The sequence below is a fragment of the Cajanus cajan genome, chromosome 11 (assembly GCF_000230855.2).
Source record: "Cajanus cajan strain Asha chromosome 11, NIPB_CcT2T_4, whole genome shotgun sequence".
NCBI classification, from domain to species: domain Eukaryota; kingdom Viridiplantae; phylum Streptophyta; class Magnoliopsida; order Fabales; family Fabaceae; genus Cajanus; species Cajanus cajan.
Window position 1 is genome coordinate 40,815,702 of NC_138527.1, and position 16,060 is coordinate 40,831,761.

General features: G+C 26.0%; 1 protein-coding gene and 1 non-coding gene across 2 annotated transcripts; both read left to right on the forward strand.

The window, feature by feature from the left end:
- Positions 1-300: 300 nt before the first annotated feature.
- Positions 301-792, forward strand: LOC109811178 (uncharacterized). The gene has a single exon (XM_020374840.3). The coding sequence runs from the start codon at positions 301-303 to the stop codon at positions 790-792; it is 492 nt and encodes a 163-aa protein (XP_020230429.1).
- Positions 793-11,757: 10,965 nt separating this feature from the next.
- Positions 11,758-11,855, forward strand: LOC114916676 (small nucleolar RNA snoR126). The gene has a single exon (XR_003805258.1). It is a non-coding gene; the product is annotated as a small nucleolar RNA snoR126 (small nucleolar RNA).
- Positions 11,856-16,060: the final 4,205 nt, after the last annotated feature.

A 16,060-nucleotide genomic window follows, 5' to 3' on the forward strand; every position in this document is an offset into this window, starting at 1 on the left:
TTCCAGCTAGTAATTTTACCTTCATGACTAAGCTTAAAATCCAATCTTTTCGAGGGCCCCCAACCGCTGAGGTCACCCTATAAAAAAGTAATATAATGTGCATAACCCCACCACCCTAGTGCCGACTGACTCAAAAGCCATGCCATGTACAAACATAGCTAGTGCATTCCCCAAAATGCCCCTCCAAAGGTTACTAATTGCGTAATGGTAACCCTACGAAGCGTCAATAAATACGACCCCCCTAACCTGCGTTTCTTCCCTTTCTCCCTCCTTCTTTTCCCCCCTCCTTAGTTTCCAACCATGCTTTCTGTTTCTGCTCTTCAGGGAAGCGGAAGCCCATTCCGGGCCTTGGCCTTGGACTGGGATGGGCCTCACTTTTTGGGCTCCAAGCCCACCGTCACTTCGAGTTCCGGCTCGGACGACCCCAACCGAACCCCTGAAAAACCGGCCTCGGACGAGTCGAACCGCGTTGCGTCCGTGACAGAGGAGCGAAAACGCAGGCGAATGTTTTCGAACCGGGAATCGGCCCGAAGGTCACGCATGCGTAAACAGAGACACTTAGAGAACTTACGGAACCAGGTGAACCTGTTTAGGGTTGAGAACCGCGAACTGAACAACGGCTTGCACTTCCTCCTTCACCACTGTAACCGCCTACGAACCGAAAACGAGTGGCTCCGGTCCCAAAGAACCCTGCTACTCCAAAAACTGGCCAACATAAATCAACTTTTGCTTTTCCAACAATTGCAATCATTTTCCTCTGCATGGCCCTGCCATATTCTCGAGACCGAATAAACCTTTCATCACCAATAACTACGTTAACTAATCACAATTCGGCCTCCGTTAAATACACTAAAGGCAGTAACTTGTCTTAATTTGTTGTCTCTGCAAATTATTAAGAGTAGTAAAAGGTGCAGTAGGGTGGGGTTGGGGTATCCGTGCTTTTTTGGGGAAAACGGTAACGGTTTTGGAAAATATATCCTTAGTTCTTTTTTTCAAAACCATAAGGCTAGTTAATATCGATTATTATAGTTATTACTATGTAAAGTATTACTTAATGTTTCACTTGTTCTAGTGTGAATGTTGCTTTTTGTCGTTTCTTGGTACTCAAATCAAATGTTGATAACAAATTATATTTATATCACTAATTTATATATTTTATTTTAATTAAATAATAATAATTATTGTGTCAAAAGAGAAATATAAAAAATATATATATATTATGTCGACAATATATCTCATTATATATTATCAGTTCATTTCTCGACCAACCATTTCGTTATTCTTCATGTAACCACGCAACGAAAGGTTGTGTTGCAGTGTCCAAATCTTATCAGTACCAATCAAAATGACAGCTAACACGAGAATATAGGAGAAAAAAATAGGACAAATAAAATCCATGACAAAATATTGACTCGGAGTCCAACGCCGTAGAAATACGCACTCTGAGATCATACGTACTCTGCATGGATTAGAAGTAATAAAGTTATATATAATTCAATTATAAAATTCTACACGGGCAACACCTTTTTTAAGAAAATATTTTTGGTGAATACCATACAGCATAATCCAGATTATATGGTTGGATAAATATTCTTATCCATAATTTAAATTTTAAATTAAAGGTTTTCTTTTTAGTTGGTTCCTCTCTTTTTGGTTATTTGTTTTTTATTTATTTTATTCCCTAATTTTGTTGACTTAGAGTTTTTAAGATTAAATTTTATTCGATTTTGGTGGCCACATATTACCACTACGAGTGTTGCACATAACTTATATTAATCTCATTATCTAATCACTGGAAGAAAAAAAAAACCTATAATCTATGACACTAATAAAGGGATACTTTATTTTTGGTATCTATATTTTTTTTACCATTTTATTCCTTAACTAATTTCCTAAAAATATTTTTATCCTTTAACTAATTTGTATAATTAACTCAATATTTTAAATTTAACTACATTTTTTTTCATTCTTTTATGACAAGGCGCGGAGTGTCTCACTTTTACTAGTAATTGATAAAAACTATTATTTAAGGTTAAAAATTTAAAAATTAATGCTTATTTTACATTGACTCACAAATAATTTATCCATTCATTATGTAAGTGATATAATAATGATCTTTTTAAGTTTTACTTATAACAAATAACTTTAAATATAAGTATTTGAGTTTTATTTATATTAAATATTTATGTATAGAAGAAAATTTTTGTTTTATCTACAATAATTGTATTTATAATAACAAAACATTTATAGGTATAATTTTTTTTAATGAATGGACACATGAATGCAATGAAAAACTAATTATTTGACGAAAAATATCTCTTTCATTAAAAAAAAAAAAAAAAAAAAAGTCCTGCTAATACTAAAAAAATTTGGAGCACTGATGCTCATTTATTCAGGATTTCTAATTCATTACAAAATTATATCACTACTAAAAATATTTTACAGTGCCAATATTTATTTGTGCGAGAAATCGCTCACTATATATAAATATATTTATGATTGATTTAGTAAATTGACATATCTTGAGAGAAAGATGCATCAATTTCAAGTACCAATGTAGTGGAGTTTTTTTTTTTCTTAAGGCATTTTGTGCTTCAACCCTAATATTTTCAATACTTATCTTCTTAATTTAATTTACTATTTGTTGATGTTATTTAGTTGATAAATTTATGTTTCCATCTTCTAACATATATAAACAAAGAACTTGTGATTTTGGACAACCCCGGCCGGGATGCGTCATTTGTTGCTGGCCGATGTCATGGGAGTGCCTTTTATTAGGCTGTAATTTCGTTCTTTCTTTTCTTGTTTGCTTATGTTAAAAAAAAAAATTAAAAGAGAGAGAGATGGAAAATCGTGGAGGTGTAGAAGTTTCTAGAGTAATTATACATCATTTTAAATATATGTGTAGATGTACTAGATTAAAATAAATAAATATTTGTGTAGGTGTTATTATTAGCTGGCATGCAAGCAGTTGGTGCCAAAATTGCTCGTCAAGCAATGGTCAATTAAACGTTTCCTTGAGAACCAAATGCGTTCTCTACTGTTAACTTTTATGTTGAAGCAATCAAACGTGTATATAATGGGTCTAATATTATGATCTTTTTTAATATTTATTGTAATTCGATTGAAAGTGAGATTAGAATCCATAAAATTTAGAATAACGAAAATATATACTATTCATGGAAAACGAATACGTCATCACCTTTAATCAAGCAAAAGTAAAAACTCTTCATCCCTCCTTATCTTTAATAGAAGGTGATTGGCTTTCGATTAAGAGCAATTAATAAAGAGACAAGTAATAATATAAAGTGATAGATGCATGACTTTAAGCTCATTTTTTTAAACAAAGGGGGGTCATCACAGTCTATAATCAGAGACGTGATTAATCAAACAACTAATTAATAAACAAAGAGCATCCGTACACCTAATTTGTTTATCTTACAAGAATTGCATAGTATATAATTAATTATGCATATAATCTCTTATTTTATTTCTCTTTCACAACTTGAGTAACAACACCTCCAATTCAGGAGGTGAGCAAAATGAATATTCTGAGGTATATTTTGTTGGAATGAGAGTCCAAGCATCCTTAATGATACGTATTTCGTCACAACTACTGCATTGGTTATAATTGTAGAAAACGTAGGGGAGTTGTTTTACCTTTTTGTTTTTTATTTAAATAAATTCAAGTCAAAAAGTGATCTAAAATAAATTCTATTGACCCGCAATGAGAGTAGAGGATATTAATTTAGGAAACTCAGAATAATTATATTTGAACAGTTACAAAAAAAAATTTCTTAAGGTTAATGTGCATGTACATAATTACCAGATTTTCCCCGACAACTATATATAAGAAATATACGAGAGAACAAGAAAAATACACATTAACACCTTTTTTTTTCTCATAAAAGTCACTACATATAGTTGGAATTCTCAGCGGTAATCATAGGGTCTTGAATATCTCATCATTGAAGTAATGAGAATTATATATAACTTTCGATCTATGCACTCATAAACCTTATAAAGACTACTTTTTTATTTTATTATTTCAATTGGTATTAGAGCATAATAAATATTGTAATTATTCATTAAAGATTGTTTTGCCCAAATTTTTATTAACCCTAATTTTAAAAATTATAAATTATGAAAGATTATAATAAATGTGTTTCAATTTGCATGCTTTTTTGTTTGCTTATTGAGAAATTAAAAGTGCGATTATTGATTCAAATAACTTTTTTTATTAAAGAGATTAGTTTGACTAATATTAAAGTATAATAAAAAGATTATCATAAAAATTAGATATAATGAAATACAAAAAGTGATATTATAAATATAATATATATAAATATAAATTTATTTTATATATATTTATATATAATTTTAGTATTGATTTTAAATATTATTTAATAATAAATATTATGTGTCAATATAATGTATATTTATATTTTAAGAATACATCTCTTAAAAATAATATATATATATATATATATATATATATATATATATGCGTGCGCACGCGCACTTTAAGAATTTTTCATTTTAATTTTGGTTGACATATGTATACATGCACTAAGTAGGATCATAAAAATTGCACTAAGTAGAGATCGAGGAAAAATAAAATATTTTGAATACTACGTCTCATAATTTTGAACTTGTCAATTATATTTTGAAAATAACTTTATCTATAATGAAATAAAGAAATTAATATTTATTTACAGGTTTTTCAATAATTGAGATCACACAAGAAAAATGACAATTCTTTCTATTTTTATTTTTTTTTATCCTATTTCATCTTCTTGTTTTCTTCAATAGTTCAATTATATCAGAGAGACCCCTCTTACAGCCACTTATATTTTATTGTGTATGTTAAACTTCATCCTATGAAAATACTTTTAGCCAAGAAAGTGAAGAAACCCTACAGAAGATTTCTATCAGTAGACCACTCTAAAAAAATATATGTAATGATGAGCGTGTGGGCCATAAGCACTGCATCATGGGTTGAGGGCCTACTTGCAAGCCCAATACTACCCGTAAAACCATCTACCAGTAAAATAGTTTTTGCATGGTTCGGATTTGGATTTTCGCTTTAAAATACTCCCAAAACAAGTACTTTACTTTGTCACTACATACATATTACATACAGAACTAGCTTTGAGCACAATAATAGTGTTGATTAATAAACACAAACATCGCTTTCTCCATTCATCGTGGCATGTGGAATAGTGAAGCGTGAATTGAATTAGAAAGGGACACAAACTTCCAAGCACTTTATTAGGGTGTTAAAAACTTAATCTTATTTTTTTAAAAAATATATATTTACATGATATGCTCTGTCTCATAATAAATGTCATATTAGAAAATAAAATATTTTAAAATAAGTGTTATATTAATTTTTGATGCAGTTTTCGTTACTTATTTTTTATCTATACCTTAATAATATCATGTAGAAAGAGATTTTTGTATTACATTAGGTTAACTTTGTAAAATTATTGTTATTCTTTATCTATTTATTAATTTTCTTCGATATGTATAACATAACCTAAGAAGATACTTATCATTAAATGAAAGAAGTACAATACAACTATGAAGCAGTACATAACCAATATGAAAGCATCTTTTGAGTGTAAACTCTTACTCACAAGTCACAACACGGGGAACTAGCTATATTTTGTTATATACATATATTATAACATAAATGAATCTCACATAAATTAGTATTATTTTTTTAGAATAGTTCATATATCAAACTGTGATATAAGCAAACAAAGAGACTAGTAATGATGGTGAGTTTTGCACACATCAATGTTAGTCAAGTAGGCTATTGTAGTGCAAATCATTTGATTTGCCTCTTAATACTCTAATAATTAAGTGTTATCTTACTCCTCTCCTCAAATTGAGGAACTTGCTTTATTAATGATTCTTAAACAAAAGTCTTTAATATTGAGTGAAGGACATTATTAACTTGCCTTTTAGTGGATTGCTTTATATATAGCCCTTGGATTATCAAATCCAATTAACTTGTTGCACCTTTATCAATAGTTTATGAAGACACGCACTATTGTATTAACCTCTCTTTTGATATTGATATTTTTTTTCTCTAAAAAATACACATTTTTATATAAATCTGTGATTAACATTAATAAAATACATATTTTAGTTATGTTCAAAAATAAAAATTAATCACTATAAAAGATAATTTAAAATTATTTTTATCAAAATAAATTATGTTAAACTTAAAAATTAAAATATAGTTGGACTTTCAAACTTTTGACGCAAATTTTGAAAATGTTCAATAGTTATTAAAAAAGGTATAAATTATTGGTGATAATTTTTTTTAGCAAAAAATTAAAATTAAAATTAAGACAAGACATGATCCTATGTAGATTTAGAATTAACTATCAATTTCATTAATTTTTTTATAAAATTATATATTATTTACGCTATTCTCAATATAAATTCACACAAAAAGATATAAATAAAAAAAAATTAAGATTGGTTATATAAATAGTTACTAAATTAGTCAAAGACTCAAAATCCAATTATACAAATACAATGCACATCCGAGAGCTTAAAAAGGCGCACTTTAATATACTTGTTGGGTTTTTTCATTTTATTAGTATATTCAAAGATTTTTTTTAAAAAATATTTTGCTTGTATGTCTTTTGAAATAAATTTATTTTGTTTAGTTTACTCAATGATGAAAGATTGGAAAGTTTACATAAAATTTTACATTTAAATTTTATTATTGTCTATTTTATGATGAATTTTTTTTACAATAATGCTTTATCTAATTTATAATAGGTCGTTAAAATTTTTAAAAAATTATATTTTAATTTTTAATATAAATATTATTTTATTTATATTCTTAATAATATTTTTAAAAATATTATCATTGTAATGCATTTTAATACTATGTGTAATTTTTTTATAGACAAAACCTACTTTTATTTTAATATCAAGGGGTATTCAGTCAAATATTGAAACTATTATTTTTTTTTTTGAAGTTTGATAGATGTAACAACCTTAACACATTGAAATGAGAAGAATTCAAATATTTGTACATGTGTGAGGTAGTGTAGTTGAAGATGATTATAAGCAATTAATTTATATTACTTATACTAACATAATATTTCTACCTTTTGATAACTCAACATTTAAAAACTTTACAATTAAGTGTATTTCACCTAAAATAATTTAGGGATGGGTTATTTTTTACAAAGTTTTTCAAAAAGTGTGGACAAAATGAATACTCACAAATAATTTTGACCAATGAAAGATTTTGACTCATGAAAAATTGTATGAAGTGTTATCGAGTGAAATATGGTAGAATGAAATTACTAAGATGTCAAATTTAAAGAGTGTTACAATAGACACTAAATAGATAAACATCCCTTCCTAATTTAAATTTTTGTGTATGAAGAATTAAGATTTAAAACTAACTACTCTTATACAAAAGTCTGGTTGTGCAGACTTATTATGTGACTAAGAGTAATACAAATAAAACGAATTACAGATTTATAAAAATGTAAAAGATAACAAAACAGTGTTAATATTATAAATATTTTAATAAAAAAAGTTAGCCAAAGAAAGTTATTTTATTTTATTTATGATAAACACCATTTATATACATACATTTATATTGTATAAAAATCTTAAAAAAATGTTGTAATCTTAAAATAAATGATAAATCGGTAAATACTAAATTGCATCCCGTGAATGATTAGAAGATTACACGAATGGAGGCATCAAAATTTGGGTCAACAATTTACTGGAAACACCTTTTAGTTAGTGTAGACTCAATATACGTTAGAAATAATGTATAACAAAAACATTATGGCACCTTTTATGATCTTTAAAATAACAATAGATTACATTCGCTGGACGTTAACGACAATTTAAGTGTAAGTTTAAAATTCTGTCAAGTTTTTGTTTTAATTTCTTATTAGTAATAGATATCTATTTCATGTATACTACAAAATTTGTTTCGTATTTTAGGCCAAGCACCTTTTGGGTGGCATTTCAAATCATGTACCTAATTCATATATAATATAACAATGTTATAATTTGTCATATACCCAATTCGCTGAGCTAATATATAGCCAACTGGTTTTTTTTTTACAACAATAACACAAACAAGTGATATATTCATCTATTGTATTTTTTATATATAAAATAATAATAATAATAATAATAATAATAATAATAATAATAATAATAATAATAACTAGAATGCACAATTAAAATTTGTACACTATATCTAATATTAATAGATTTTATGTATGGTGATTATTTTTTAATGTTGAAGAATTAAACTAACATGTTGACTATAAATCCATTTTAATGCGGGTTTATCCATATTTTATTTAATCATGAAGCTATATGGATTATTTCATGTTAGATCCAGTATACTCAACCAACATATTCAACACCAATTCCCATTATATATTGACCTGTTTTGGGGGGAAAAAGAAATTGCGAGAAAATAAGAAATAGAGAAAAATCAGAAAATAGAGGATATATATATATATATTATAGTTCTTCTTATTTGGCAGAGTGAAAATGGAAAAGGAGAGAAATAAAAAAAAAAAAACTTAATTATAATTTTAGTTCATTTATTTTTGTTGATTTTTAATTTTTAGTTCTCTATTTTAAAATAGAGATATTTAATTTTTTTAATTTTAAAATTATAAAATTTTGATTCTTCTATTAAATTGACGTGTATTAATTATTAAATTGTAATATTTACTCATATCGTTTAGTAATATTTTGAAAATAGAAAATAAACTAAAATAAAAATATATAAATAAAATTTATTTATAAAATAAATATCAATTACTCATTAAAATGTATACAATCAATCATTTTATATATATATATATATATATATTTTTTAATTTTATTTATACATATCACATAGTTAAATATTATTTTATTGAATAATATTAAATTTTAATAATTAAAAAATATTAAATTTAATTAACAATAAGATTAAAAAATTTATTTTTAAAAACAGGGGACTAAACATCTCTATTTTAAAATAAAATGACCAAAATTACACATTAATAAAAATAGAAAGATCAAATGTGTAATTTAGTCCTATAAAAAAAGAGTAAATTTTACTCTTTTTTTAATTTTTATTTTCACTCTCAATTTAGTGAAATGAATAATAACAAGGCTCTCCATAGTTTGTGGCAGTTTTTTTTTATGGAGATTAGACAATGTAAGTAACATATGTTTTTTCCTTTCACTTTTAAAATACGAAAAATATAACATCATTTTAAGAATTGTTAGTGTTGTTTTTATTTGAAACTAGTTTTATAGTTATATTTTAATAAAGTACGATTTTGAAGAAAAAATTATTTGTTTTAAATTTAGAAAAAATTATAAACTTGAATAATCCTTTTTAGTAAAGTCGAAAAATAGTGTGTCGTTATCTTTTACTATTTTCCTTATTAACATAAAAAAATTAATTAGAGTTTTATCTGCTTGCTATTATTTTAATTAATAATTTTTCTTAGTTGCATAGCAATTATATTTTAACTCTTCTAAAATAATTAAAGAACTTACAATTAATTAGATTTTGAAAAAAAAAATCATGGATTTAGATAAGTTACAAATGTGTGTGAGTTTAAATAAAAATTGTAAGCTTGAATGCTAAAAGGGTTTTTTATTAAAATATAGGAATTATGTTTGGTGTATTAAAATATTTAATCGAGAATTAAATGAATTAGTTAGATGACTATTAGATTAAGTCAATTAAGTGAGTGAACAGCCTTAAATTAATAAGAGATAGTTTTAGCTTAGTGGACTTAGTTGTACGTTGAGTGAAGCCCAAATACGTGTGTGTTTTTTATTTTCTTTATTGAGAACCTGGTGAAGCCCAAATGGCCAAACATTTAGACGTTTTTTTTTATTTCTCCCTACCTGTCGGACTGGATGGTCTGTTGGCAGTCCAACCCATTTCCTACTACCCAAAGTCACTACCTATTTAGCATTATTTATTTATTTATTTTCTCTTCGGCTGTGCCTTCTACAGTTCTACCTACTGATCCATCGCTCATAACCTTAAACACAAACATATTATATATTATATTTGAAGATGATAATGTCTAAAAGAGTAAAAGAGAGAGCATAAGAGTTTTAGTGTCTTTGGTCATCACTAATTGTCAAATTAAGAGTTTTAATTAGTAATTGAATCGAGATCTATGTCGATTTTTTATGGAAAGTGTCTTTTCAAATTAAGAACTAATATAAAACTTAAAAATATGTGCTTGAGTCAATTTATTTTTGACTAACTGATGAAGAAAACTTATAAAATTGGTTTTGAAAAAAAATGATTTTTCCTTTAAAAAAAAAAAGTAATTCCAAACATGCATTAAACAAGGTTAATGTGTGAGCGTGACACTGACTATAAATATGACCAGTGGCCGTAAGAAAAGAGTAAAATATATGGGCCTTAGCCCTTAAGCTTGATGCTGATGATAAATACACCTCCATTTTTTTATACATACACCCCCTTTTTTAAAAAAAATAATAAATTTTTAAATTATCCTTAATATTATTTGAAATAAAAAAAAATTATCCTGGAAAATTTTTTTCGGAGGTGTATTATTTGTACATAATTATGGAAAGTTATTTCCGGAATACTAAAATTACTATTCTGGAAATAACTTTCCGTCGGAATAATTCTGGAAAATACTTTCCGTAACACTAAAATTACTATTGCGGAAAGTTCTTTCCGGAATTATGGTAACAAATACATACACTATTAATATTCTGGAAAGAATTTTTTGCAATAGTAATTCTAGTGTTACGTAAAGTATTTTCCATAATTATTTTGACGGAAAGTTATTTCCGGAATAGTAATTTTAGTATTTTAGAAAGTACTTTCTGTAATTATTCTGACGGAAAGTTCTTTTCGGAAGGCTCATGATATATACACCTCCTGTTTTTTTTTATAAGTACACCTTCTTTATTTTTTTTTAAAAAATTATAAAATATTATATATATATTTTTTAATTTTATATCTTTAACTTTCAATTTTCTACTTTTTTTTTTCAGACACTTTTTTTTTCTTTCAATTTTTATATGCTACCAAAATAGGTGGGATGAAGGAAAGATAACGGGGTGCATGTAAAAATTGAAAAAATATAAAAAGAAGAAAAAAGATAGATCTGTAAAAAAAAAGTACTAAATTAAATATTGTGAATGTAAAATTAAAAAAAAGCAAAAAATTAAGAATATTTTAAAATTTTAATTATTTTTTTTTAAAAAGAAGGTGTATTTATAGGAAAAAGGAGATGTATATATCATCAATCTTTAAAAAACACTTTTTAGAATAATTTTTTTTATATTTCAAATAATATTAAGGATAATTTAAGAATTTAATATTTTTTTTAAAAAAGGGTGTATGTATAAAAAGATGGAGGTGTATATATCATCAACCTAAGCTTCAACGTCTTTGTTTGGGTCATGGCCCAATACTTGTGGATAGATTCATTAAAGTGTAGAGCATAAAATCATCTGAAATCAGGGTTTTTGATTATCTTGTGCGGCTGTGCGGTGTTCCTACTTCCTCTGTTTTCCTATCTTTTTGCAGCGCCTTTCCTTCTCGAGTCATGTCTCATGGCTGAATTATTTCTTGCTAGTTTTTCTTTTTCATTTTTTTTTAATTTAACATTTGGAATTTCGTTTCTGCGAATGTTGATTTTTATAATATTTTTCTGTTTTTTTTTCCTTCAACTTTATAAAAACCAAGGGCTGTGATGACCGATAAAATTTCTCGATTCTGACAATGACCAAAGCAAGTTGTTTGCTCTGTGACTGATGACAGTGTTTGTGCGTGTCTGAGCCTACCATTTCCTTTCAAGTTAAATTTAATTGTTAAAACCCAGAACAATTCTCAAACAAACAAAAGATGCCTCATACACTTTTCTCTCTTTAAATGTTTCATATAAATGATTCCACTACACTTGGCTCTTGATTTATTTTTCCGATTTTTCATCAGTAATGCACTGTAAGCTGATATTTATGGTTACAGGATACGGTGCAGATTTTAGTGTAAACAAACTTGAGATTCCCATTTTGGTTTTAATGCGTGTATTGAGAACAAATGATCATGGCCTCCGAAAAGCACACAGTTTCTTTTTCGCACTATCTTTGAAGTTTACAGACTTGATTTTTTTTTAATGATTTAGGGGTGTTAGGACTTAAGATTTTCTCGATACACCTCTTTATGCAAATTTTCTTAATATATTCTTTCATGTCTATAATACATGTATTAATGATGTATGACTCATTTAAAGTGAATTTAAATAGATTAAGCCTAGCTCAATCCTATAAAATTAATTTATAAAATATAGGTTACTTTTTATTTATATACTATGAACTTAAATTTTTCCCGATACACTTCGAATTGCACCTCAATAATTATTTACTTTATTGTTCAAGTAAATGCAAACAAGAGTTCTCCCTCTTCCACTTGTACACAATCATGGCTACCCATGTCACGTTGGGACAATTTAGATCTTGTGAGATATCATAATGCATCACTTTGTTCCGTAACCCATTCACCCCCCCGATTTGACCTGATCATTATATTTTGTAGGACAGCACACCGCTCACCTTAATTACATGCATGAACATCCTGGAATCTACTCTAGAATGACGAGGACATCAATAAGATCTTGAACGCAATCGTGATAGGTTTTACCAGTTTTCTCAAGGCAAAATTATTTTTGAATTTTCTAAAACCCTGAAAATAGAAGTTCAATGAGCAATATATCAAATTGATATATAACCCGTGGAAAATCATTGTGCTTGTTTGGATTCTTACCGGGGATCCGAATTTTTTATCAAATTCAGGTGTCAAAATGTACGGTGTTTACATGAGAATCCAAACACACCTAATTAACAAAATCTAAATTTAACGGTGTAATCAATTTTAAATCTTACTTAAATCTGACAAAATTATTCTTGGTAATTAATTTATCCTTTTTTATTAACATTTTTCCTTCTTTGTTTACTCTTCTCTTTCTTCACATATCAAAAAAGGAAAAACAGAGCAAAGTATCAAATTTTCTCACAAACATGAATGCATAATTTCGTTGTAACATTACAAAGTTAGAATAATAGTAAATCCAATTAACTATAATAATTGATTCTACGGTTGGGTCCTGGTTAAATTTTTTTATTCTCTTCGTCAAAATGGATTTTTCAACTCAATTGTTTTATAATTCTTTTCATGTTGAAATATATATTGCATTCACAATATCTAGTCTTCAAATTCTACAACTACATTGTTGAATTATACTTGAATATTCATGGTTTTCTTGGGTAAAATTTAAGAAATAAAATCATAAACAGATTTTTCTACAATAATTAAGTAATTATTTGAGCATATATATGGAGTTCATTATTGATTTAATTTTGTAATGCAACAATGAAACCACACATTTATGTTTGTGAGAAACTTTGATTACTTTGCTCTAATTTTCCTTTTTGATATGTGAAGAACGAGAAACATAAACGAAGAAGGAAAAATGTAAAAGAAAAAGGATAAATTAATTACTATAAGTAATATATGTCAATTAAGAAAAATTATTGTAAATAAAGAGGAGACTAATAAATTTTATCAAATTTTAGTAATATTTAAAATTGATGTTACAATGTTAGATTAAAAGATAATAAAAAGTTGAGATGTAGAGTAACTTTATAGAATTACTTTTAGAGAAAGAAGAAGGAAAAATAAAAAAAAATGATAAATTAATTACTATAAATAATCTATGTCAATTAAGAAAAAATATTGTAAATAAAGAGGAAACTAATAAATTTTTATCAAATTTGAGTAATATTTAAAATTGATGTTACAATGTTAGATTAAAAGAGAATAAAAGGTTGAGATGTAGAGTAACTTTATAGAATTACTCTTAGAGTTATTTGATCCTCTCCCCCCACCCCTCTCTCTCTCTATATATATATATACACACTCACACACACACACACACACACATATATATATATATATATATATATATATATATATATATATATATATATATATTGTTGAGATGCAAACAAAGTATCAAATTAAACAAAATATCAAATAATTTTTAAATTTTAAAAAATTTAAGATAAACTTATTTTTAATCCCTCAAATTTAAAACTAGTAGCTTTAGCCCTTGTAATTTTAAAAAATTTTACTTCACTTCTAATACTCAAAATTTGTTAAAGAATTTGTCAAATATTATTACATAAAATCTATCTACCAATGTCTTTGTTAGTAAAACCATCATATTAAACTTAATTAATACGGTATAATTGTCTCAATCTATCATTTTTAAATATGTTATTAATGAACTAAGAGGCTAAAATAATATTTTTAAAAAATATAGAATTAAAAATAAAAATTTTTAATTTGAGGGACTAAAAATAAATTTATCTTAAATTTAAAAAATTAAAACATATTTAACCAAACTTATAATATAATTTTTAATTTATATTTATAAATTCTTTTTTATATGTTATTTATATTATAATATAATTATTAACTAATAATTTAATTTATTTAAAATGTATAAGTAAATTAAATTTTTTAAAAAATATTATGGATCTTTGTGAGTTTATTTGAACTCGACAACACCTAGTGGAGATAGGGATGAGTTTTAAAAATATAAACTCATATATTTAAAATGGTAAAAATATACATTTTGTCCTTTATATTATTTATTAAATTTAATTTAGTCTCATTTTAATTAATTGAATCAATTTAGTCTCACATCTTTAAAATGTATTTCAATGTTTAATTTTTCGTTTAAATACTTAATGGATATGATACGTGTCATGCTGTCATGCCACATGGCTGGACATCATGACACATGGTTGGACATCATGACACGTGTCAAATTCGTTAAGTATTTAAACGGAGAAAATAAAAAAGTAAACATTGAGATACATTTTAAAGATGTAAGACTAAATTGATTCAATTAATTAAAGTGAGACTAATTTAACACTAATAAATAATATAAGGGACAAAAAATATATTTTTTCCCTTTAAAATTCATACATGAACTCATCCTACCTTTTATGGGGACACGGACGAGAAGAGCAAAATCTGTTTCCGATTTGCCTCGTTGTATTCCTACCTCCTACCTTATCTGTCAAAGACTAATCCTTTTGAGGATAATTGTTGTTGCAAGAATGAAGGAATTTTGTATATGACAAAAATAAACACGTGATTTCTTGTTTAACAGATTTTTCTCACAAGATATGAGAATGTTCTTAATCATTAAACAAACTCATCGAATTTAATAAATTTTCTTGAGTTGTATATCAATTGATTAAATTCAATCATATAAAATCTGAACCAAGACATTGTAAGAGTTTATAAACTCATTTGAATAATTTTTAAATTTGTTTGATATGAGAGTTTATAATTTATTTTTGTAAGCTAATTTTAGGAGTTTATAATTTGTAAGTTCTTAATTTTTTTCTCTTTCCCTTTTTATCTTTATTAATTTACTTGATTTTTTTTTAATTTAAAAATCATTTTACCTACATATTTATCTTCCTCTTATTAATAAATAAATTTCATTCATTAATTAGTTAATTTATTAATTAATTTTATTGAATATTTTTAAGTCAATTAATTAATTTATAAATTTTTAATTTTTTAAGCTCCTAACTTATATATATCTTATAAGCTTTCGATTTATTTATAAACTTTCCACCATCTTCTAGTTTTATCAAATACAGTTTGTGTTCGTTCATTCAATTCAATGATTAAGGACGCATTATGAAAGATTAAGAAATAGGGTAAAGCAGTTGAGTAAAAGATAGCTTCAGAACGAACATTGTTATAACCGTTACTTACAAATTTGACCACTTATTTATTAATTTTTTTTGAAAGCATTTGACCACTTATTTGATCACATTCTTATTTGTATGTTTTGAATAACTAAGGATCACCGACTTCATAATTTTTTGTATTAATAAGGATCACATTCTTTAGCAGTATCCGGCATTCTCAATCGAGTATTTAAATATTAGTTAATAAAAAAGT